At 43.6% G+C, this 24,813-nt stretch overlaps 1 protein-coding gene across 1 annotated transcript in view; it reads right to left on the reverse strand.

Annotated features, from left to right (window-relative positions):
* Positions 1-12,607, reverse strand: part of CHMP4B (charged multivesicular body protein 4B) — a 49,176-nt gene extending 36,569 nt beyond the window's left edge. The window contains exon 1 of the mRNA XM_036244545.1: positions 12,308-12,607. Coding sequence (XP_036100438.1) covers positions 12,308-12,497 — 190 coding nt within the window. The 5' untranslated portion in view covers positions 12,498-12,607. The remainder of the gene's footprint in view (positions 1-12,307) is intronic.
* Between the last annotated feature and the right edge of the window lie 12,206 nt (positions 12,608-24,813).

Below are 24,813 nucleotides of genomic sequence, written 5' to 3' on the forward strand. Positions count from 1 at the left end.
GAGAGGGGAAAGCTACTGATCCACCTGATGGAGAATTAAGAAACTAACAATCATTTCTGAGTTAAATGTCATCCTTGTCAGTCATCATTTCCAAGTCTAATGAATTCTGGGAACACGGAGTTGATCAAACTCCTCACCCTAATGGGGAGTCTTTCAGGTGACCTCACCTGAGTAGCAACCCCTCTATTCAAACCTCTCCAGAGAATAGCAGCCTGGTTTTACACATGTACAAGGCTTATTTTTGCTTTTACAACTATCAGGTCTTATAAAGATTACAAACAAGAAACTTAGAGTTCTTGCATATGCAGACAGTAAACAATCCACTCCTCAGGTTTATTAGTCCCTACTTCTTTCACCAGAAGTAGACAAAGCAAATTTGTAACAGTTATCAGAACAGCCCTGGCCAGTTTGGCTCAGGGGTTAGAACATCGGCCTGCAGACCAGAGAGACTAGGATTTGGCTACTGCTAGGGGCACATACCTTGGTTGCAGTTTGTCCCCGGCCCCAGTTGGGGTTGTATGGGTGGCAACCACTCAATGTGTCTCTCTCACATCGATGTTTCTCTCTTCCTCCCTCTCTCCCTCCCACTCTATCTGAAGATAAATGCAAAAATGTCCTCGGATGAGGATTTTAAAAAAAATTATCAGAATAAGCTGTACTTTAAACTTAGTATTCTAAAGCTAATTATTTTATGACTAACCTAAGCCAAATATTCTTGTCACCTCAAAGGGGCTTCTAATTCAAACAAAGTGCTTTTTAAAAGTACTGCACATGCCTTGGCCACTGTGGCTCAGTTGATTGTGCATCAACCCATGCACCAAAAGGTCACTGGTTCGATTCCCAGTCAGGGCATATGCCCAAGTTTTGAGTCCACTCTCTAGTTGGGGTGCATATGGGAGGCAACAGATCTATGCTTCTCTCTCACATTGATGTTTCTGTCTCTCTCCCTCTCTAAAATATCAATAAAAACAAATTTTAAAAAATAAAAGTATTGCACATATTTCCATGTTCCTGGTTTTTCTTTATCAAAAACTTTTCCTATTAATTCAGTTTTAAGCCTCATACATTTTGAGCTCCCTTCTGCTCTAGTATTCTAGTATTCTCCAAAATAAGTATTTAGTAAAACAGAGATTCAAGCAATACACAAACTCCACTATATATCTTATACTCTGAATCCCTAATATAATTCTAGAACAGATCACACTATATCGTGATGAACAGATCACACTATATCGTGATGACTTCTGTTTACCTGTCTGTCACCTTAGATTGTGAGCATCTCCGAACAGTGATCTGTTTTTATCTGCCAGTAAACTAGCACAGTATCTGGCACACAGCTCAAGTTAACATCAATGGACTCATGAATGAAATAAGTTTCTAGCTACCTACTTTAAAAATGGACCATCTGGCCCTGGCCGGTTTTGCTCAGCAGTTAGAGCGTCAGTCAGCCTGTGGACCAAGGAGTATCCGGTTTGATTCTGTCAAGGGCACGTACCTGGGTTGCGGTTCGGTCCTCGGCCCTGGTCGGGTCATGCAAGAGGCAACCAACCAGTCAATGAGTCTCTCTCACAGCGATGTTTCTGTCTCTCTCCCGCCCACTCTGTCTGAAAATAAATGGAAAAATATCCTCGGGTGAGGATTAAAAAAAAAGAAATGGACCATCTGAAATGGAATGCAAATGTCTACCTATGCAGCATTAAGACCAAAAAAATTGGGATCTCAACATCAGAGTCCCTAAACAGTGCACAGTATCCAAATCTGTTTCAAAATCCTTGTTTCCTTTTCTCAAATACATTTACTCTTTATACAACACAGCTAAATGAAAGCAAATGTTCTTCTGCAATTTCCAGTTGAACTCTAGATCTAGGATAATATCATACACCAATTAAGAGTGTTTACACCCAATCCCCAACCTACCCCATAGCTGCCTACTCATTTAAGGACTAATGGGAAGAATCACATTTTCAACCCCAACCTGAATTGTGGCAATTGCTCCCTTCTTAAAATTTTCCCCCGAGAGCAGGATTGTAAGGCAGGGTCTCACACTTGGGCCTGCTTTGGGACTCAGAGCCTGCCAGCTCTGAGCAAACTCAATTGCCCTGAGTGTTCAATGGGAGGAAATTTCCTTAGTTGTCTGTGCTAAACCCCAACAAGCTCCTTGAGCAACCTGGTGCTTGATGCCTGTTTGGTGGGGGGGGGGGGAGTTCTTTTCAAGGCTGAAAAGATGATGCTCTTTGCTAGGTTTTAACCCAATTAGGAATCCCTGCTCAAAAATTCACTATCACCCCAAAATCCAGAAAAAATATCATCTTATAGAATCAAACAGGGCAAGTTTGATGATGGATTGTCCTGCTTTATCACCCCACCCACTTCCTACTCCCCTATCTGAGAAGCTACTTGTTTTGTTTTGTTTTTATATGATTTAATTGATTGTTTAGAGATAGAGGAAGGGAGAGGGAAAGGGAAAAAGAGATAGAAATATTGATCAGTTGTCTCCTGCACACCCTCCCACCGAGGATGGAGCCCACACTGCATGTGCCCCAACCGAAATTGAATTGGCAACCTCCGGGTACATGGGACAACACTCAATCCACTGAGCCACACCAGCTGGGCTGAGAAGTGACTTGAGATAACATTTTTCTCTGAGAGAAGCACAGGTCTGTTCGCATTAGGATCCATTGAGCCAGGTTGTCTTTTTCACTGCCTGGAAATCCACATGGCATCTCAGATGGCTCCTAGCAAAGAAAAAGCACTCAAGAGAACACCTGTCCTTCCTGATGTAGAAAACCAGTGGATCAGTACAGTAGCAAAGTCATGTAACAGAACAGGAAACAGCTACAAAGCCACTAAACACGGAAATCAGAATTCATCAAAAATCATTCCTGGTAGAAAAAATATACAACTTTTTAAAAAAGCACTTCCGCCCAGCCGGTGTGGCTCAGTGGTTGAGCGTCAACCCATGCACCAAGAGGTTGCTGGTTCGATTCCTGGTCAGGGCACATGCCCAGGTTGTGAGTTCGATCCCCAGTGGGGGGCATGCAGGAGGTGGCCAATCAATGTTCTCTCGCACTGATGTTCTCTCTCATCGATGTTTCTCTCTCTTTTCCTCTCACTCTAAAATCAATAAAGGGGGGGGGGGAGGCATTTCCTAGCCCCTACCCTCCACCCCAAGGGGCATTAATTCCTCTTCCCTTGTGGTTCTTATGGTACTCTATACAAGCTTCACTGGGTAAAAATTCTTTCTTTACTAACTGATCCCCCCCCACCACCACCAGGCAGTGGTGCTCCCTGAGGATGGGGACTTTCTCTAACTTATTATTAGGACTCTCAGTGCATGACAGCCAGTGGGTTCTCATGACAGAAAGTCTGACTGAATGTTTGTTATCCAAATGACTGCCGTCTTTCATGAAGAAGACTGTCACCCAATCAGCAGTACAAGTGCTTCAAGTTCTTTTTCAAGAAGGGCAAAATGAACTTCTACTAAACTATCCATGTTCTGAGGCCTCTTCAGATTTGGAGGTAACTGAAAGTATCTGGGAACAGGGTGAATTGGGTAAGAGTTCAATCTTTGAGCAGCAAGAAACGAACAAATTGACCAGGGAGACAGCATCTTGAGTGTCCACGAATGAATACTGGCCTGGATATGTAAAAAATGCCCAATATTGCCCTGGCTGGTTTGGCTCAGCAGTTGGAAAGTCAGCCTGCGGACCAGAGAGTCCCAGGTTCAGTTCCCGCTAGGGGCACAAACCAAAAAAAAAAAAAGAAAAAAAAATGCCCAATATTCTCACTTGATCCCCACAATAACTACAGAGTGTCTCTCAAACTTTAATGTGCATAAAAACAACCTGGAGATCTCACAAAAATGTACATTCTGCTTCAGAAGGTCTGGGTGGGGCCTGACAGTCTGCATTTCTAACAATTCTCAAATGTTCACATTTGAGACCACACTTTGAGTAGCAAAGTTGGATAGTATCCTGTTTTTGTAGCTGAAGAAGCCGATGCTCAGAAATATGAGAATTGCACCAGATCACAAAACTAGTTAAGTGGCAGAGGTGAAATGTAAACAAAGGTCTTCTAACCCCAAACCCAGTGCCTTTTCTACCATACCATACCACTAACCTTTTGAGCTAAACAGCCACAACCACAGAGATGTATAGTTTTCATGAATTCCTCAAATAAGCCTTCCAGCCAGCTTTGCCCTGTAAGGAAGAGGGAGGAGAGAGCTAGAAATATCAGCTACGGGAGAATCAAGCTAGCCAGATGATTTTGTTAAGAACTTAAATCCTTCAATCCTTCAGCTAAAACTGCTAAAGAAGAACCAAACAAACTTTAGGGGTTGCTAGATGCTCATTCCTTTACAAAAGGCCACAGCAAAGTATAACTGCTTTTCAAAAAAACAAACAACTGTCTTATTGATATGTTAATTACCAGGACCATACAGCACACAGAACCAAATTAAATCCTAAACCAATGGCTAGTCCTGCATGTTCTGGGCTGTGCTGCTCAGACCTTGGCTGGAATATTCAGAGTATTCACTCTGCCCACTCTACACCTTAAGAGCAACACTGATGAACAGAACATCCAGGGAAGAGTAACAAGGAAAGATCAGAAACACCAGGCAACAGAACAGTCAATGCAAGAGAGATCTGTCCTAGGGAAGTGCCAACTTGAGACATAGCACTACCTTCCCTGATCTGTCTTGTCAAAGGAGTATTAGACCTGTTCTGAGGACCCAAAAAGCAGAATGAGCAACTTCTTTTCCCAACAGAAGCAATGCAGTTCACTGTCTAATTCAGAGCTCAGAATTGTCCCATACTTCTAATTCCAGATCCCACCTTCTCTCTACTACCCCAAGCTGCTTCTATGGAGCTATCACACCAATCTATACCAGAGGTAGGCACTACAGGAAGACAAATATCAGTTCCAAATAAGAAAGGTGATTTTATGATCAGCTGTCCAAAGATAGACTATGCTGTAGTGTGGGAGGATAGAGCACCTAATATAAATCCCGTCAGCAGAGAGGTTCAATCAGAGGTTAATGGCTTGGCAGAAACACTGCAAAGGGACTTTGGGCATTAGATGGTGGCTGGGTGAGATGAACCTGCCAACCCTCCGAGATGAATTAATCTCTTCCTGCTTCATTTTCCTCTAATATTTCACTTGCACACTTATCACAATTTGCCTTTACTCAGTTATTTGTACATATGTGTGTGTGTTCCTCACTGAATTGTGAGTCCTTATAGGGAGAAGGTAGTGTCTCAGCCATCTTTATATCCCTTATTGTGCCTAAGACAATAGCTGGTGGAAACATTTATGTCCCTCCTATATGCCAGGCACTCTGGTAGGCACTTTACATACGTTAGTTTATTCCATATCCTCACAAGAACCCTAAGAATTATTGTTATCCCTTTATTTTTTTTTAATCCTTACCAGAGGACATTTTTGCATTTATCTTCAGATAGAGCATGAGGGAGAGAGGGAGGAAGAGAGAGAAACATCAACATGAGAAAGACACATCAAGTGGTTGCCACCCATAAGACCCCAATCAGGGCTGGGGACAAACTGCAACCAAGGTATGTACCCCTAGCAGGAACTGAACCCGGGTCTCTCTGGTCCACGGGCCAATGCTCTAACTGCTGAACCAAACTGGCCAGGGCTGTTATCCCTTTTTATAAATGGGAAAATTGAGACTTAGAGTGGGTAAGTAACTGCCAAGGTACTGCTGGTGAGTGGTTAAGCAGGCATTCAAATTGAGAAATCTTTGCTTACACCGTACATTATGCTGCCTCCCTACTACAAAGAACTCAAAAAACATCTTCTGACTTGAGATAAATACCTTAAAAACAGGGTAGTACTATATCCAACTAGGTCTGTAGTTGTTTCCTGTGACGATGTTTAAATCTTCCTTCTAAATATAGCCATCCACCCTCAAAATGACCAATATAAAGTTGTTATTTTTTAATATCGTCTCTCTTACTCCTAAAAGACAGTGGCATAGCCCAGCCAGTGTGGTTCAGTGGCTGAGCCTCAACTCATTCACCAAGAGGTAGCCAGTTTGATTCCTAGTCAGGACACATGCCCAGGTTGTGGCCAGATCTCCAGTGGGGGGCATGTAGGAGGCGGTCATCTGATGTTCTCTCTCACCGATGTTTCTACCTCTCTCTCCCTCTCTCCCTTTCTCTCTACCTAAAATCAATAAAGAAAAAATACTTAAATAAATAAAAGACAGTGGCATAGCACAAAACAATTCTGGGCAAGAGGACTACGTTTTCATAAAACTTGCCTACCCAAAGGAATACCTCAAGGCCCCAAGAGTCCCGGCCCTCCTCCCATTTGGCCCTGGATCCATTTCCGGGCTCTGAACCACTCTAAACAAAGCAGCTCCTGGCTTTCTGCCTCAGAGATATACGCTCGAATACATCCTCACAGGCTATTCTCCACACTCAAACTTGACTCAGGACAACCCAAAAGTTCCCTGAGCAAAACGGTCCAGCTCAAATGTCCTCACATTTAGCTAAACCTCCAAACAAAATCTCTCTTGAATTTCAAATCACATTATAAACCCACTGGTAGGCACTTAAAAATATTTAATCTCCCTGCCAAATGGGGCAAAAAAGATTTTGTCACTTGAATCAAAGGCGCCAGCATATTTGGAGAGCCAACACATAAGGCCTCTCTGACGTTCCATCTGTCTTAAGAAGTAAACCAAACCCAATCTCGCCAACCACTTCTTTAAGCAAGAAACTTAAGTATCAACAAGGAAAATTCCCACTGCTCAGTTCCCCAGGCAGATTTCAGGTTTTCCATCCCTGAGCCTCTGGGAGAGGAAATCCTGCTGGCATATGTACCATTAATATGCTGTGATTTTCAACCTGATTGATATCTTGATTCCAGAGAACCAAAAAGCCACATTCACTATAAATTTAACTTATTAAGATGTCTTCCCACATGCTAATGTTTTACAGCAACTTTATTAAACATGAGAGAGCCACCTGGCTCCAGCAATGAGCAGGACTTAATGAAGACATATTTCCCGTGAGCTCCTGGCCTCTCTGCATCGATCAGACATTTTCAGCTGAACCTAAATTAACCTGCAAATTAACTGATTTTCATCCATAAATACAAAAGAAATGTACTAGTGTAGGGTGTTTGAGATACCCAGTCTCCATTTCCCAATCTCATACAATTCTCTTATTAAACTATGATCCTTTCTACAAAAGTGTTTTCACCTTTATTAAAACAGGACAAAAGGGAAATCTTAACTACCTAGGGTAGATATTTCATAATTTGTTACAATGCCTTAAGAAGAAAAGAGTCTCTGATATCTGATCTTCCTTCTTAGGAAGAAAACCAAAAGGACACTGTTTAGAAAGGTACCAAAAAAAGACCTATTTTGGATGATTCTGTCATTTCACCTAGACTGCAATCCTGGTTTCCATCTACTTCACAGTGAAAGAACTTTTCCATTGATAAACCAAATAAGTCTGATAAACAATAACTTGAAAAAAAAAAAAATATTGAAATTTGAAAAAAATATTTTTATTGATTTTTAGAGGGAGAGAGAGATAGAGAAAAAAAAAATCTATGTGAGAGCAGAACATTGATTGGTTGATTCCTGCACACCCACTACTAGGCATTGAACCTGCCACCTGGGCACGTGCCCTGACCAGAAATCAAACCAGCAACCTCGAGGTGCACTGGACAAAGCCCAACCAATTGAGCCACACTGGCCAGGGCTTAGTCAACAATAACTATCAGAAAAAGAAAGAAAAGTATACTTACTCAATACCCACAATGTGCCAAACTCTTTCATACATTATCTTAGCTAATCTTTACCATATAGTCATGTGAGATTAATATAATTTCCAAAAGGAAAGTGATGATATTTAAGCCTCCTGGATGGCAGGGATCATGGCTGGTGTCACTACATTCCTAGTACTGAGCTTCCAGCAGCCTAGGACACAGTTTAAGAGTCTACCACAGCCCTGGCTGGTTTGGCTCAGCGGTAGAGCGTTGGCCCAAGGACCAATGAGTCAGGGGTTTGATTCCAACCAAGGACACATACCTCGGTTTCAGTTTGTCCCCCAGCCCTGGTCAGGGTCATGCAGGAGGCAACCAGTTGATGTGTCCCTCTCACGTGGATGTCTCTCTCTCTCCTTCCCACTCTATCTGAAGATAAAGAGAAAAATATCCTTCCGTGAGGATTAAAAAAAAGAGCCTACCACATGCTTAAGAATGAATTCATGACTAAGGGAAAGGAAAAGAAATTTGGAAAAAATATGCAATCCAAATTTTGCTCTAAGCCCCTAACTGAAACCACTGCCTGGAATACACCTGCACACTGTAAATAATCTACTTGAGCTTCAGAGATTTGTTTCAAAGGACATTTTATCATCTGTCCAATGTTTATGCCACTAAGATAGCATCCACATTTGGCTATATTCTCCACAGGGCAGGGCCTAGTCCTATTGCACTTCTTCTTCCTCCTACTCAGCACCACACCTTGCACAGGTAGGCGTCTAATGAGCTGAGCAATGACAAAGGTCATGATAATGCCTTTAGCCAGCATGGGAGTAAAAAGAACAAAAGATACCCACAGCCACCAGAAGAACTAGTCTCTGAGTCATTATATCCTCTCTCAGCCTCATTTTCCTCTTTATACATTAGGAATAACAACAGAATATATTCACAAGATTGTTTTCATTCATTTAATAAATATTCACTAAGCATTAGCCACATGCCAGGCACTGTGCTAGTGCTGGAGACACAATGATGAACATGATTATCACATCATGACTCGTGGAACTCACAGTCTCAGTGGATGCTAAGAGACTCATATGAAGAAAAGACTTTTACAAACATCAAAGAACTATACCATTATAATGTATTGCTCTTCCTCTGTTTCCCAACTTGGTTAACAGCATCACCCTCCAACCACTGTCCAAGCTGTAAACTTGGGAATTGTCCTCAACTCCCTCTCCTTCATCCTGCCCAGAGTTCTATTCCATCACCAAGCCTCTTCTGATTCTCCTTCAGAAAAGTCCCTGACATGCATTACTTCTCATCTAGTTTTCCATGCTTTTACACTAGGCACTTTGTTTCCACCTGAATAATTACAAGTCTTGTAATAATGATAATGGCAAGCATTTACTGATTACTTACCATATGGCAGGCATTGTACTAAGAGCTTTGTATGCACAACATAATTTAATCCAATAAGATAAATACTAGTACCCTTATTTATAGAGAAGAAATCTGAGGCACAGTAACCTGCCCAACATGTACACAGCTAGTGACAAAGGTCCAGCTCAAATCCATATCTATGAGATTCTACCCTTATCTGTTACTGGATCCCTGCCTCCAGTTCCTCCCTGGTCGGTCTATACTCCTTCCTTTATGCTGCTGCTGGAGTGTTCTTTCAAAAATCCTAGCTGATCTGTCTCTTCTGTTTAAAGTCAGCCAACAGCTCCTCACCATCTCCAGGTCAAGGTCTGAAGGCTCTAGGCCACTCCTGTGTTATCTATTTGCTGTCCTGCCACACTCACAGCTCCCCAAATTCTTTGCTAACCAGCTCACATCTCCCTCCTCTGCTAAGCCTCCTTTGCCCTTCCCCTCCAGACAGAAACCTTCTCCTCTTTAGCCTTGGACCCAAGTACACACTCATGTTTGGGCACTGACTAGTATGTTTCCTTCCTTCTCCCCTTCCTTTCCTCCCCCTTCTCTCTCTCTCTCTCACACACACAAACGCAAAAACAAAACAAAACAAAACAAAACTATGCACTTCCAATCCTGAGTCCCTGGAGGGCAGGCACAATGTATTTTCATCTGAGGTTCTCTAGGTTCCAACACAGTATCAAGTCAATAAGTGACTAAATGAGTGGTATTAACACCTCACAGAACTATTCCAATAAGCAGATAAGACCTTTTCCCCAGAGGATGCTAAAAAGGGCAGTAGCTTCTGTCCTCAGGCAAACTCAAGAAGATTGACTCCTTTCAGCAAAGTTATTACAACTGAGATTGGTCCTCCACAGTCTCCTGAAGCCTTTCTTTAAGCCTCTTTAAAGCCAATTCAAGCACCTCTAAAACTGCAGAAACTAAACTAGCTCCAAACCAAAAGACCACAGAAGAACTGCCCTCTGACACTCTCCTCTACCACCATGCAATAAGCAAAGCATTCCCAAATGCAGATTGGTAAAAACAATGACTAATTACCATGAACAACAGAGGATCCTGTTTGAGAGTCATCCAAGAAAAATGCTAGAGAGAGCAAAATCTGACCCTGCTCTCCATCTCCAGAGCTACAACTGGAGTCTAGGCCACAAACAGATAACTGCAACCACCATTTCACTGGTCTTCCTGCTCCCACCCTCACCCTCTCCACGGGTCTATTTTCCAAAGAGCAGCCAGATTTTTTTTTAAAGCTATTATCGATAATTAGGACATGCTCCTCCCGCTTAATGCCCTCCAACAGCTTTCTGGCCAATTGAAATAAAATCCAAACTCTACCAGGAAGTTCAAGGTCTACTCCCCACCCCCTTATTTCACACCACTCTCCCTCACTTACTACATTCCAGAAACAGAGGTCTTCCTCTGGGCCTTTTTCTATGCTATTTTCCTTGCTCGGAGGGCCCCTCCCCTAGATTTTTACAGAGCTGGTTCCTTCTCAAGGAACAAACTTACCTTTTCAAAGAGGACTTCCCTGACTACTCTATCTAAAGTGGCACCCCTTCCCATCCCATCATTCCCTGATTTTTTTCCTGGCACATCACAACTAAACACTATTTTCTTTATTTTCCCGTCTCTGTCTTCTCCCTCATTAGGGTGGAAGCTGTTTTGTTCACCCTATGAACACAGTGTATACAGTCAACACACAAAGACTTTCCAAAGGATTTGCTGACTATTGACAGAGGAGCATCCTCAGGATGGGCTATTTTGTTCTGTTAAAATGAAGAAAACATCTATGTACCCCCTACTATTTGCTGGGCACTGTAAATCCATGATCTTCCTTTCAGAGAGGTAAATTAACCAGTTCAAGGTCAAAGGGCTAAGGACTACCAGACTTCAAGTTAAATAACTACCTGTAGCTCTGCCAGTGTGGCTCAGTGGTTTGAGTGTCCTCCCATACACTAAGAGGTCACGGATTCAATTTCCAGTCAGGAGACGTGCCAGGGGTTGCGGACTCAATCCCTGGTGGGGGAGTGCAGGAGGCAGTCCATCAATGTCTCTTTCGCACATCGATGTTTCTCTCTCTCTCTCTCTAAAAAAGAAAAGTATATATATATAAAATCATATTTTAAAATATTAATAACTTATCTGTAGAGCTCCTCAACCTCTCTCACCTTTGCCCCCTCATAGGGGGAGGGTCTCATGCTAGGGATGGTTCACTCTCGTGTTGCCGTAACAAGAAAAATAAAATATGTCCAAAATGCTTTACACTTATTAAAGCATTTTCGCATTCACCTCACTAAAGAATATAAAGCACTTACCCAGAAAGCCATACAAGTAAAGCGCCTCAAGGTTCAATATCCCCTGCCCTTAAACACAGCAGTGGGGACTGGGGCGGAGTGCAGCCAGTGGAGAAATGGAATCCTTATTTCTGGTACTGAGGGATGGGGAAGCGGTGAGCCACAGGGTGAAGGCTTGGCCTCTGTGAAAACTCTGACAAGACCTGGCTCGGAAGCACCAAGAAGTGAATCCCAGAGCTGGAAGGCACTTTAGGCCTCCTGGAGGCCAAACCCTGGCTGATGGATTGGCAAAATGAGTCAAGAAGAAAAGTAACTTGCTCAAGTTCACTCCGGAAGTGAACAGAGCCGCAATCAGGGGTCTCTTCTCCCCCAGTCCTCTTTTCTTTCTCCGTCAAGGAGGCTTCTCAAGGAAAATTCTGAGTCAGAGAGTGGAAGGAGGCCAGGGCAGCTCATGGACTCCACAGAGTAGATGTGAGACCACGAAAGAACAAGAGTTAGGGAGGTGGCAGTACCTAGGAAGGGTGGGTGAGGGCAGGCCAGTGGGAGGAGGAAAGGCGGAAGAGCAAGAAAAAGAGTGAGGGCGGAGTAAAGTGTTGTGAAAACAGGGTCTGAAAGGGCCTGGTAGAGTGGGGAAGCCTGTGGGGAGAGGGCTTGGAATGAGTCTGATGGTGGAGAGACACTGAAGGGAGTCAGACTGGGAGAGTCCCGTATCCGGGAAGGCACGTAAGGGAGTCTGACCCGGGAGATTTCCGGGATCCGAGCAGATCCTGGTGCGCGTCTGCCGAAGGTGAAGTGCGGACCCGGGGAGCTCAAGAGAGTCTAAGGGGGCCGGGCCGACTTACCGCGCTTGTTTTTGGTGCCGTGCTTCTTGGCGGCCGTCAACTCCTGCTCGATCTTCTTCTCTAGGAATTCTTGCTTCTTACTTAGCATCTCCTCCGTGTCCCGCAGCCGCTGGATGGCCTCCTGGGGGGTCGGGCCGCCCTTGCCAGCCTTACCCCCTCCCGCCCCGAACAGCTTCCCAAACACCGACATGGTTGCTGCTGGCCGCGCCGGCCTGCGCCGTCCGCTCCGGCTCCGGCTCCGGCTCCCGGCTCGGCTCCGGCGCCCACTACCAGCCTAGTCGCTCCCTGCTGCCGCAGGCCTCTCCACCGCCTCCGCCCCGCAGCTGGGCCCGGCCGTGCCACCTCCCATAGGCCCCCACGCCCGGCCCGGCCGGCGTCAGGGCAACGCGCCGCCTACTACAAATCCCGGTGGGCAACGCGCTGATTGTGCTGCAAATCTAATGGAGAAAGGCGCGCGGCTTGCCGGGAGGCTGTAGTCTTCCGGTTTGAGGTGCTGGATGACGCGTAATTTTAGTCTATCGAGTGTCAAAGGGCGAGGTGGCATGCTGGGAAATGTAGTGTCCTTGGGAGCCGGCTCTGTAGGGAAGGACAGAAAGAGAAATAACAGTATTTAAAAACAAAAACCGAAACAAACAAACAAAAACCAGTAATTAACATTGTGCACATCCTGTGATCCAGGCATCGTGAAAAGTGCTTTATATACATGATCACATTTAATTCTCACAAGCTTATGACAGATAATACTATTTCTATTTTGTAGGTGAGTAACCAAGACCGAGAAATTGATTAATTTAACTCACTAGACCTGTCTTTGCATTTGCTGTTCCCTCTACCTAGAATGCCTTTCTACTTTTTATTCACCAAATAGGTTCTTTGAAACTTAGTAGAAGATAACAGCCTTGGGACTGGAGTTAGATTGCAAAGGTTCAAAACCTACTGAATACTTTCTTGGGCAAGTTGCTCCTCTACTCTGTACTTCTCTTGGGGAAACTGTAAACAAGAGACTCCTTCAAGCTTATGTAGGTTAGGGAATGTAAAGTGCTTACTTAGCATAAGCCTAGCATAGTAGATGTTCAAAATGTGTATTTGTTCCTACATATTCTGGGTCATCATTATGCACGATAATTAAACCAGGAAGAGACCTAGAACTTTCAAAAGTAGCAGAAGTATTGAGAATTCTACCCCTCTGCATTACACAGGCCCAGCTGAATGTGAGGCCACATTTCATTGTTTTTCCTTCTCCTTTGCTCTCAAGAATCACTTCACCATCCATTATCAGTGAGGCTGCGAATAATAGCCAATATTTCCCCCAAGCCCACCATTCTAATTTGCTGCTTCCGATTGCCAAGGAAGAAAAATATGACTTCTCAAAAGCCTTTTTTTTTTTTTATCCTCACCCGAGGACATTTTTCCGTTTTTTTGTTCAGACAGAGTGGGAGGGAGAGAGAGAGAGAGAAACATCGATGTGAAGAGACACATCGAGTGGCTGCCACCCGCACGACCAACCAGGGCCGGAGACAAACTGCAACCGAGGTACATGCCCTTAGCGGGAACCTAACCCAGGTCTCTCTGCACCGCAGGCCGACACTCCAACCGCTGAGCCAAACCGGCCAGGGCTCAAAAGCCTTTTTTATTCCTTTCTGAACTTTTCAGATATTTGAAGTTGCTTGGAAACAGAGTTTCAAATAAATGAAAGTTTAACTGAACTTTTTCTCTATTATTTCACATGTGAGTCTTGTCCCCTCCCAGATTATGATCTTTAAGTAAATAAAAACACTTCTCAGATGTTGTTGTTCTTATTGTAATCTGCCATAATCCCAGCCTGTATATGTAGGTAGCCATTCTCAGAATATGGGAGAATTTATTCACCCAACTTTCCAGGATGGAAGAAATTTTTCAAATCTGAGAGACATGATAGAACTCTCAAGAATTCATAGCAGCATAAATTGTAAAATATAAGTTACATTTGTGTTTGTTTTGTAATTGAGATATTGCAATGTTTTTATCAAAATAAAAAATAAAAACAAGGAGACTTAAATCAAGCCACTTTATGGGTACAATGACCCTTCCATATCTAAGCAATCTGCCCCCTCCCCTCTTTTTATCTTTATCCTCACCTGAGGATATGCTTAGAGAGAAAGGGGAAGAGAAAGAAGTGGAGAGAGAAACATCCACGTGAGAGAGAAACATTGATTGTTTGTCTCCCATATGTGCTCCAACCAGGGATCAAACCTGCAACCTAGGTATGTGCTCTAGTAATCAAATCAGCAACTTTTTGGTATATGGGACAATGCTTCAACTAACTGAGCCATCTGGCTAAGGCCCCCTCCCCTCTTATCTAAGTCATGCTGCAACCAGGCATACAGGTAGCAAAACACTTTCTGGGCCTGAGCCATGACCCAAAGAATATATGAATAGGCAGACCCTTATCACCATCAGTCTTATATTGCTAGGGGGTAAACTGAAGATGATAGTGGAGCCCCTTGTCATAACTTTAGGAGCCCAGAAAAAAAAAACATCTTTCAATTGGAATGGGCCACTTGGATTGCTGGGTTGAGAAGAATTTTGAAGCTGCATTGTTACTGGACAGGAGACCTGGCCCTTGGCAGGTCTATTTAGGACCAGTTGGTAGAGTGTGGGTTCTTGACTTTGTACAGGAAAAATTTCACTACAGGAGTCCAGGTGACTATGAGGGAACATTTATTAAAGCTGGGGACAGTAAAACAACAAAGGGCTTAGCATAGAAGAAGCAACAGGAGAGCCTAGACTGGGCTGCCTTAGCTCACTGGGAAAGGAGGCCTTTCCCAATGAAAAGGAGGCCTTGGGGTCAGGTTCAGGGGTTAGCCTGGGACAAGCTGCCACTGCCCATTGCTCCCCTAGTTGCAAATTTCATGAGGTCCTTTAGAGTTTAGGAGATGCATACCTGTGGGGAAAGAGGAAGAGAAAGGGAATGGCAGGGGCTGCTCCCCAAAGAGAGAGCGTATGCTGGATCCTTTGTCTTGAGGCTTTATCTCTCTCTTGCAGGCAGAAATCTTAGGGGAGGTTTCAGGGGAAGGTTTCAGCAGAATATCCATCAGTTTTCGAGGTGTGTTCCTTTGGGGTTGTGGTCTCTACTGATTGGTCAGTGTCAGGGCAGGGGGTCATTAGTCATTGCAGCTGGTCCTGGTATCAACCACCTGGTTTTGCCACTTTTCTGGGCCTGAAACTGAAATACAACTGAGGCCTAGATGTTATTTCTAGGGAGGTGACCTTCTGTATCTGCTGTAAATTGCTTTGTCAGTTTGTTCAGCTATCTGTCTCAGTTTCTTTATTCAACTTGTCTTGGCTTACTGGCCAGTCTTAGCATCACGGCTCCTTGTAATAATGTGCTGAGATAGATTTGTGATGTCTGCCTCTAGTGTGGGATTGGAAGTGGTGATATTTGGGCAAGGTACTTGCTATTCTGAGGTACTAAAAGATCCAGCTGCTTTAGTAGAGATTTACAGGATGAACTGGCTCCATACTGAAGAGCCCTGGGTTTCCCTGGTCTTCATTTTTCTGGTCTCTTGGACAAATGCACAGCCTTTTCAAACTGTTACTGCCTAGTATTAGTTCATTAAAGACTATGTGAAAAGAACGACCATTGCACCCTGGCTGGTGTGGCTCGGTTGGTTGGAGCATTGTCCCGTTGTTCCACAGTCCCATACACCAAAAGGTGACAGGTTTGATTCTCAGTCAGGGCACAGATCCAGGCTGTGGGTTGGATCCCCAGTTGGGGCACATGTAGGAGGCAACTGATCAATGTTTCTCTCTCTCCCTTCCTCTCTCTAAAATCAATTTTTTAAAAACATAAAAAAAAAAAGAGTGACCATTGCATGCAATGAGTTGGATGACTGAACAGATATTATGCTGAGTGAAAGAAATCAGACACAAAAGCCTGTATGATTCGATTTATACAAAATTCAAAACCAGGCAAGACAAATCTATGGTGATAGGAGTCAGATTAGCGGTTACCTCCAAGAGTGGTATAGCCCAGGCACAATGACTGACCCTTGTAAGGTGCTGGACAGGTTCTATATCATGATCCAGTTGTGTTCACATAGGTATATACACATTTATCTGTCTTTATAGTTAAGAGCACTCCCTTTATATACATTGTGTACTTTACTAAATACATGTTATATCACAAGTTTAAAATTTTCTCTGGTAAGAGCAGCAAAAGAAACACACAGGTTTTCTTTGATTTGCAAAGTATCTTTGCATACAAAAATCCCATCTTATCTCCATCCACCAAAATCCCATGAAATAAGCATTACTATAGCATCTCCATTTTACAGTTGAAGAAACTGAGGCCCACAGAAGTAGGAATTGACCATGGTCACATGATTAAAGATATTGAGCCACATATTTTTAACCTTCTTTAAAAATATGTCAAGAAAAACTGAATTAATAAAACCTGTTTTAAATAATAGGTTTTAAATTATGAATAATAAAAATTATTATGAAACTTGAGTTCACATAATTATACCATGTAAAATAGAGAATTTTGCTGATTTTTAGTTGTAAAAAAACAAGTAGAATGTATCCAACACCCTTTCCTGATGAAAACACTCAACAAAATAGGAATAGAGGAGAACTGCTCAATCTGATAAAGAGCCATCTGTGAAAAACCCACAGATAACATCATACTTAATGGTGAAAGACCAAAAAATTTCCCTCTAAGATCAGGAACAAGACAAGGATGTCTACTCTCACCACTTATATTCAATATTTTACTGGAAGTTCCAGCCAGGGCAATTAGGCAAGTAAAAGAAATAAATGGCATCCAGATTTTTTAAAAAAGTAAACCTATTTCTATTTGCAGATGACAGGATCTTCTACATAGAAAACCCCATAGAGTCCACAAAAAAGCTATTAGACCTAAAAATAAGTTCAGCAAACTTACAGGATACAAGATCAACACAAAAAAAAATCTGTGTATTTTACCCTGGCTAGTGTGGCTCAGTTGGTTGGAGCATCATTCCAGACACCAAAAGGTGATGGGTTCAATTCTCCATTAGGACATATATCCAGGTTGTAGGTTGGCTCCCTGGTTGGGGCACATGCAGGAGGCAACAAATTGATGTTTCTTTCTCACATTGATGTTTTCTCTCTCTCTCTCTCTCTCTCTCTCTCTCTCTCTCTCTCTCTCTCTCTCTCTCCCCCACCTCTAAAAATCAATACAAAATTTAAAAACAAAAATCTGTTGTATTTCTATACATTAGCAAAGGACAATCTGAAAATGATTTTTTTTTTAATCCTCACCCAAGGACATTTTTTGCATTTATCTTCAGATAGAGCAGGAGGGAGAGAGAGGGGGAGAGAGAAAGAGGGAGAGAGAGACCCATCAAGGTGAGAGAGACACATGTACTGGTTGCCACCCACATGACCCCAATCAGGGACGGGGACAAACTGCAACTGAGGTATGTGCTCTTAGCAGGAACCAAACCTGGGACTCTCTGGGCCACAGGCCGATGCTCTAACTGCTGAGCCAAAATGGCCAGGGCTGAAAATGATAGTAAGAAAATCATTCCATTTACAATAACATCAAAAAGAATAAAATAACTTAGGAATCAATTTAAACAAGGAAATGCAATTCTTGTACACTGAAAAGTACAATATTGTAGAAGAAAATTAAAGAAGACCTAAATGGAAAACATCCTATGTTCATGGATTAGAAGACTTATTATTGTTAAGGTGGCAACTCTCCCAAAATTGATCTACAGATTCACTACGCCTATCAAAATCCCAGGTGCTTTTTTTTTTTTGCAGAAAAAGGACAAGCTGAGTCTAAAATTCATATGGAACTGCAAGGAGCTCTGAATAGCCAAAACAAAGTTGGAGGACTCACATTTCCCAATTTCAAAACTTACTATAAAGCTACAGTAATCAAAACAGTGGGTTACTGGTATAAGGATAGATATAGATTAATGAAGAATAGAATTGAGAGTCCAGAAATAAACACATACATCTATGGTCAACTGATTTTCAACAATGGGGCCAAAATCATTCGATGGGGAGGAAATGGCCTTTTCAACAAATGGTACTGAGATAACTGGATATTCAAATGCAAAAAAATGAATTTATACACTTACCTCCCATCATCTACAAAAATTAATGCAAATGTTTCAAAGATCTAACTGTAATACATAAAATTTGGTTGGGTGTCGTCCCATGCACCAAAAGATCACAGGTTTGATTCCTGATCAGAACACAACTCAGGTTTCAGGGTCAATCCCTGGTCGGGGCACATATGAAACACAACCAATTGCCCTGGCCAGTTTTGCTCAATGGTTACAGCGTCTGCCCAGAGACCAGAGAGTCCCAGGTTCAGTTCCCACTAAGGGCATGTACCTAGGTTGCAGTTTGGCCCCGGCCCCAGTTGGGGTCGTGTGGGTGGCAGCCACTCAGTGTGTCTCTCTCACATTGATGTTTCTCTCACTCTCTCCCTTCCTCTCTCTAAAAATATCAATGAAAACCTTAAAAAATCTTTATTGAGCACTTTATGGTAAGCAAGACACTGAGCTGAGCATTTACATGCATTACCTCATGTAGCCCACAAAACAACTGCATTAAGTGGGCATTATTATTGTCCCCATTTTATACAGTGGGTACTGGAGAAACAGAGAAGTTAAACAGCTTGCCCAAGGTCACACTTGTAAGGGCAGACAGCTTGTAAGGACAGAGCTGGGATTTTACTGTAAAGACAAACTGTTTAGCCATATGCTGTATTGCCTACATCCAAATTAATGAATGCATATGAGGCAGGATAGTAAGAAGCTAGGAAAATTCCTTGGCAAGTAGAATGAGGAAACTGAAACTGATAGCTAAACAAACTGGCCAAGCGATTTACAGCCAGATACAGAAAGTCACCTCCCTAAAGATATTTCAGCTCCAGGTCCAGAAAAGCAGTAAAACCAGGAGGGAGATGCCAGGACCAGCTGCATTAGCCAATGACCCCCTACTCTGGCACTGACCAATCAGTACAGACCAAGACTCTAAAAGGACACACCTGGAAAACAAATGAATATTTTGCTGAAACCCTCCCTTGAGAACTCCTCTAAAATTTCCACCTGCAAGGGAGAGAAAAAATCCTCAAAACAAACGGCCCAACATACCCTCTGGGGAGCATGCCGGTGGGCTGTTCCCTTCCCCCTATTCTTTCCCACTTCTTCCCCCACAGACATGCATCTCCTAAGCTCTAAGGACCCCAAGAGACTTGCAGCAGCTTGTTCAGGGCTAACTCCCTGAACCTATCTCCAAGGCCCCCCTTTCTCTGACTTCCCAATGAGATAAAGCACCCCGAGCCTAGGCTCTCATGTTGCTTCTATGCTAAGCCCTTCCTTGTTTCACTGTCCCCAGCTTTAATAAATGTATCCTCAAAGTCACCTGGACTCATGTTGTGAAATCTTTCCTACATGAAGTCAAGAACCCACACAATGCTGGCTGTCCCTAGGCAGATCTGCTGAGGGCCAGGTCCCTTGTCAAGTAACAAATAGAGAGATACACACACATAACCTGGTAAATAAATGAAGTGTGATGGGCCTGGGAGCAGGTATGACCTCCCTGAGGAATAGGGGTAGAACCTGGCAGAACCTCAGAGGAGCAAGTGGGGAGTGGGAGGAAATTGTGCACTGAAGGGGCCTCTGCTCTTGAGCTAATGGGGGGTTACAGGGCCTACTCCATACCCATTCATCAGAGCATTTACAGGCCACACAACAGGCATGGTGCCCTAGAGGACCAAATATGTCCTTCTTAGTGAGGCTTTCCAGGCCACCCCATATAATTCTGTAACTGTCCCCATCCCACATTCCCAAAACCTCTACTCTCCTTTATTTTTTTTCTTTTTCTACAGTACTCATCACTTATTATATTACATAATTTGCTTATTTACTTTGTTGTTTATCTTTTGCTTCTTCCAAAGGGGATCTCTACAGATCATTGTTTGGTTTACAATGTATTATCAATGCCAGAACTATACCTAGCATTTAATAGGTGCTCAATAAATATTTGTCAAATGAATCAATGAATAGACTGAGGTAAAAGCGACCTGGGTGGCAGGAGAACAGGGTCTGGACTCATTCTTGCCATGATGAGACCTTAGACAAGACCTTTTCCTTTTCTGGGTCCGTTTGTTCTGATTCTACAAAGGGCCCAAGACCCTGAAGTTGGGTCCCTGCCTCCTGCCTCAGGGTTCTGTGCCTGACCATGCATCAGCCACCCTTGGTGAGTAGGAGGTCTCCACCAACCCTGAAGTAGAATCTGCTAACCTCGCTGACTACCACCCTTCAGGTCCTTGAGAATCTGTGAGGTCACTGGTTGGCAGCCTTGGGGTTTGGAAGCACCTGTAGTTGCAACCTCCACTCCTTCCTCCCCGGGGGAGACAAAACTAGTCCAACCAGTTCTCCTGGGCCACACAGGACACTTGCTCTGTCAACTGAGACTTTCAAGGCACCACCTATCATCTGTCCCAGATATTTCCAGCTCCCTCTTAAAATGGAAATGTCCTTTATATCAGATATTAACTTCCAGGGCTTTGGGTCAGTGTTTCTCAGCCTACATGGCAGATCCTACTGGGAAAAACTCACTCTTGACCTCTGTGGGACAGGAGGAGGGGATGGATAGAGTGGGCCTTGTTCCCTCACAGGGCTGCTGTCGTTCATTCATCCAACAAATATTGATAGAGCAACTCCTGGGCAGTTCTAGGCACTATTAAACATCAGTGAACAAAACAGACAAAAGACCTTGTCCTTGTGGAACTTTTGTTTTTAATGAGGGAAACAGACAACAAAGAAATGTCTAATATAATGTCAAGGATGAATAAAAATGAAGCAGTGTAAGGAACTAGAGTGTGACGGGGGTAGGGTGGGAGCTGATTTAGATAGATTGTCCAGGAAAGGCCTCTCAGAGGGAATGACTTTTGGACAAAGGTGAATGGAGTGAGAGAGCCAGCCATATGAAAATACATTCTAGACAGAGGGAACAGCAAGTGCAAAGGCCCTAAGACAGGAACTAGCTTATATGATGGAGGAGCAGCAAGAGAGCAGGTGTGGCTGGAGGGAGAGAAGAAAAGATGGTAGGAGAGGAGGGCCACATCATGTAGAACCTTGAAATCTACAGGGAAAACTTTATACTGTATTTCATTCTGGGAGAGATCAAAAGCCACTAGAGGGTTTTTAAACAGGAAAGTGGGCCCAGCCAGTGTGGCTCAGTGGATTGAGTGTCATCCCATGGGTTGAGAGGTCCCTGTTGGATTCCTGATCAGGGTACATGCCTGGGCGTGGGCTTGATCCCCAGTAGGGGGCGTGCAAGAGGCAGTCAATTGATGTTTCTTTCTCAAATAGATGTTTCTATCTCTCTCTAAAAAATCAGTTTTAAACAGGAAAGTGGCATAATCTGATTCAGGGTCTAGAAAGATCCCATGGGCTGTTGTCAAGAGAATGGATTATGGTGGGAAAAAGCAGGGAGAGGGCTGACACAGTCACCCATGCAAAAGAGGCTGGCAGCCTGGACAGGACCGTGATGGCCAGGGGGATGAACAGGGAGGAGCTGAAACCTTGAAGAAGTGGTTCTAAATAAAACCCCAGCTTAAGAGAGCAGGTGAGAGTTTAGAGATCCTAAGCCAAGGCAGGAACTTTGAACTTTACACATTCTGGCTGTGAATCCTTGGACAGGTTGCTATACATCCCTGAGCCACTGAACATGATAGAGCTTGTTTCCAAGGGGTATCTTGAGGACTCAGTGACAGGTAAATAAGGCACAGAGCACCGGGCTTGGTGCTTAGTAGACAGTAAAGTTAGCCACAACTCAACTCCACACATTTATTGATAGAGAAACTGAAGCCAGCTAGCTTAGACACTGACAGAGGACTGGAAGGGGGAGAGAGAACAGGAAGCAGGACTTACAGGGTTCCTCATGTTGTATACCCACAGAGTCCAGACAGTAAAATGGATGAGTAAAGTGGTCCAGGAGCGTGAAAAATTACGTGAGTCTCTCTAACCATCTTGTTTACCCACTTTTGAGAGACATGGGAAATTGAAAATATTTCTCTACTCTAAGATAAATCAACATAAGTACAGTAAGTAGCAATTAACATTCAGCTGCAATGTCAGGGAAACAACAGTGAAGAATGGCAACTATGGCCCCGGCCAGTGTGCTCAGTGGTTAGAGTATTGGCTGGTGAACCGAAGGGTTGCAGGTTCAATTCCAGGTCGAGGCAAGGGCACATATTGGGTTGCAGGTTCAATCTCTGGCCCCAGTCAGAGTGTGTCCAGGAGGCAACCAGTTGATGTGTCTCTTTCACATCATTGTTTTTCTCTCTCTCCCTCCCTCCCTTCCACTCTCTGAGAACTCAATGGAAAAAGTATCCTTAGGTGAGGATTAACAGGAAGAAAATAATAATAATGGCAACCACGGCCATATGGAATGCATGTGCCTACTGAAAGGGGCTGGCTAGCAGCTTCACCTAGCTGCTGCCCCACTGTGAGATACCTCAATTTTTAATTTTAGAAGACAGAAATCCAGATTTTGGGGTAAGATCTCCCAATTTTAATTAAATTTTCTAATTGATTCTGGATATGGGACACAGTACATTTTTATATATTGATCTTGTTATTATTTCACCCTCTGATCCTTCTAGCATTTGGCTAGGCCTCCAACATAATGTTGGTGTCATGACAGAAGGCATCTTTGTCTTGTTCCTAATACAGAGGAAATGCATCTCACTTTCACCATTGCAGTAGGTTTTCAATTTTATTATTTTTAAATGTTGGCTCATTTTTTCAAACACTATGAAAGCTAAACAAAGTTTCTCTGTAGACTGGAATCAACCTATGGGCTGCCAATTTGTGATCTTTACCTGAATTCTCTCTCTGAATTACAACAATTTCATTGGATAGGAATTATTTATTCTCTCCATTTGATATATGAAGACAGGGAAGTTCAGATGGGTAGAGTGACTTGCCACAGTCACACAGCTGGGAAAAGGCAGAGCCAGAATTCAAACCCAGCTCTTCCTGATGCCAAAATCTGTGGATCCTGGATGCCCAGGACAGCCACTTTACACTATACTCTGTCTAGTACCCCAGGGCTCTATAAGAAACCCTGGTGTCCTGAGTGACCCTTGACTAAGGGCCTTCCCCTCTTGGATCTCAGTATACCCATCTGCCAACCTGGGGGGAAGGTTCAGCTATGGGAACCCCAATATTGTGCCACCTTCCTCCCATGTAGTCCAACTCTGCATCTGTTAAATATTACACCTGATCTTGGTATCTCTGTGACCTGGCTCTGCCACTTAGTTCTGCATGGCTTGGGGTAGCTTAACCTCAATGTGCCTCTTGCCTCATCTCAGCTGTAAAATGGAATTAAACACAGCACCTACCTTGAAGTGCTTAGGACACACCAAGCCAGCATAAGTAAACGTTAATCCTCATGATTCTGGTAAACATGCATGCCTGTGTACACTAACAGGAAGAGGCAAAAAATAACTTAAACAGTTGTACTAAGATGAAAATGTGGTTTTAAACATTTCCTTTAATGTCACAAATTTTAAAAATGTTTAATGCCTCCCATGACTCATCCATTGTGCAGAGAATAAAGTCCAAAGTCCTTAACCCCACATCCAAATATCAACCCATATTTCAATAGAGCAAAGTGGCTAACAGCACAAGGAGACAGACCTCCACAGCCTGAATATCAGCTCTGTGACTTACTAGCTGCATGAGCTTGGGCAAGGAACTTTGCCTCTCTGTGCCTGTTTCCTAACCTATAAAATAAGGAAAGTAACAATTCTCACCTAATGGGGCTGAGGTGATGTGAAATAAAAGACTTAGTATGGTGTCCATAATACATCCATGTGGAGGCTTGAACATACTAGCAATTATCATGATCTACCCACTGCCTGTAAATCTCTGGTCACCCTGGACCATTCACTGGCGGCACCGGAATACAACAGGCCTTGCATTGTCATACCTCAGTCTTTGTTCATACCTTGCCTTCCCTAACCATCCATCCATTAAAACTCTGTATCAAGGCCCAGGTCAAGTGTCACTTCCTCTGAAGAGATTTCATGTCTCCACTAGTCCCTCTCCTGGCTTTTGAGGGCTGGGTACACTTACAACTCTCCCCCCTCAGCTATGCACTACTGCCTCATTTGTCCCTCCGATTGTATCCTACCCTTCCTGAGGATGCGGGGAAGTCAGGCTTGCTCTGAGTTCCAGCCCTGGGCTCCAGCCCAGATGTCTGAGGGATGTGCCAGCCTTCAAGGAAACTCAGTTATCAAACTGAGTCCAACAGTTCCGCCACATCCTGCCCTGTCCCCTCCTGAGCCTCAGTTTCCCCTCCTATAACTGGGGCAATGTAGCCCAGTAGGGTGGTTGTAAATATAAATTAGGAAACTCAGTCAAGGCCCCTTTTCTCTCTCCCAGCCTCCCAATGAGCCTGGTTTGCTTACTGCCAGACTAGCTTGGGATGGGATAGGATAGGGAATG

The sequence above is a fragment of the Molossus molossus genome, unplaced genomic scaffold (genome assembly GCF_014108415.1).
Source record: "Molossus molossus isolate mMolMol1 unplaced genomic scaffold, mMolMol1.p scaffold_m16_p_6, whole genome shotgun sequence".
NCBI lineage: Eukaryota > Metazoa > Chordata > Mammalia > Chiroptera > Molossidae > Molossus > Molossus molossus.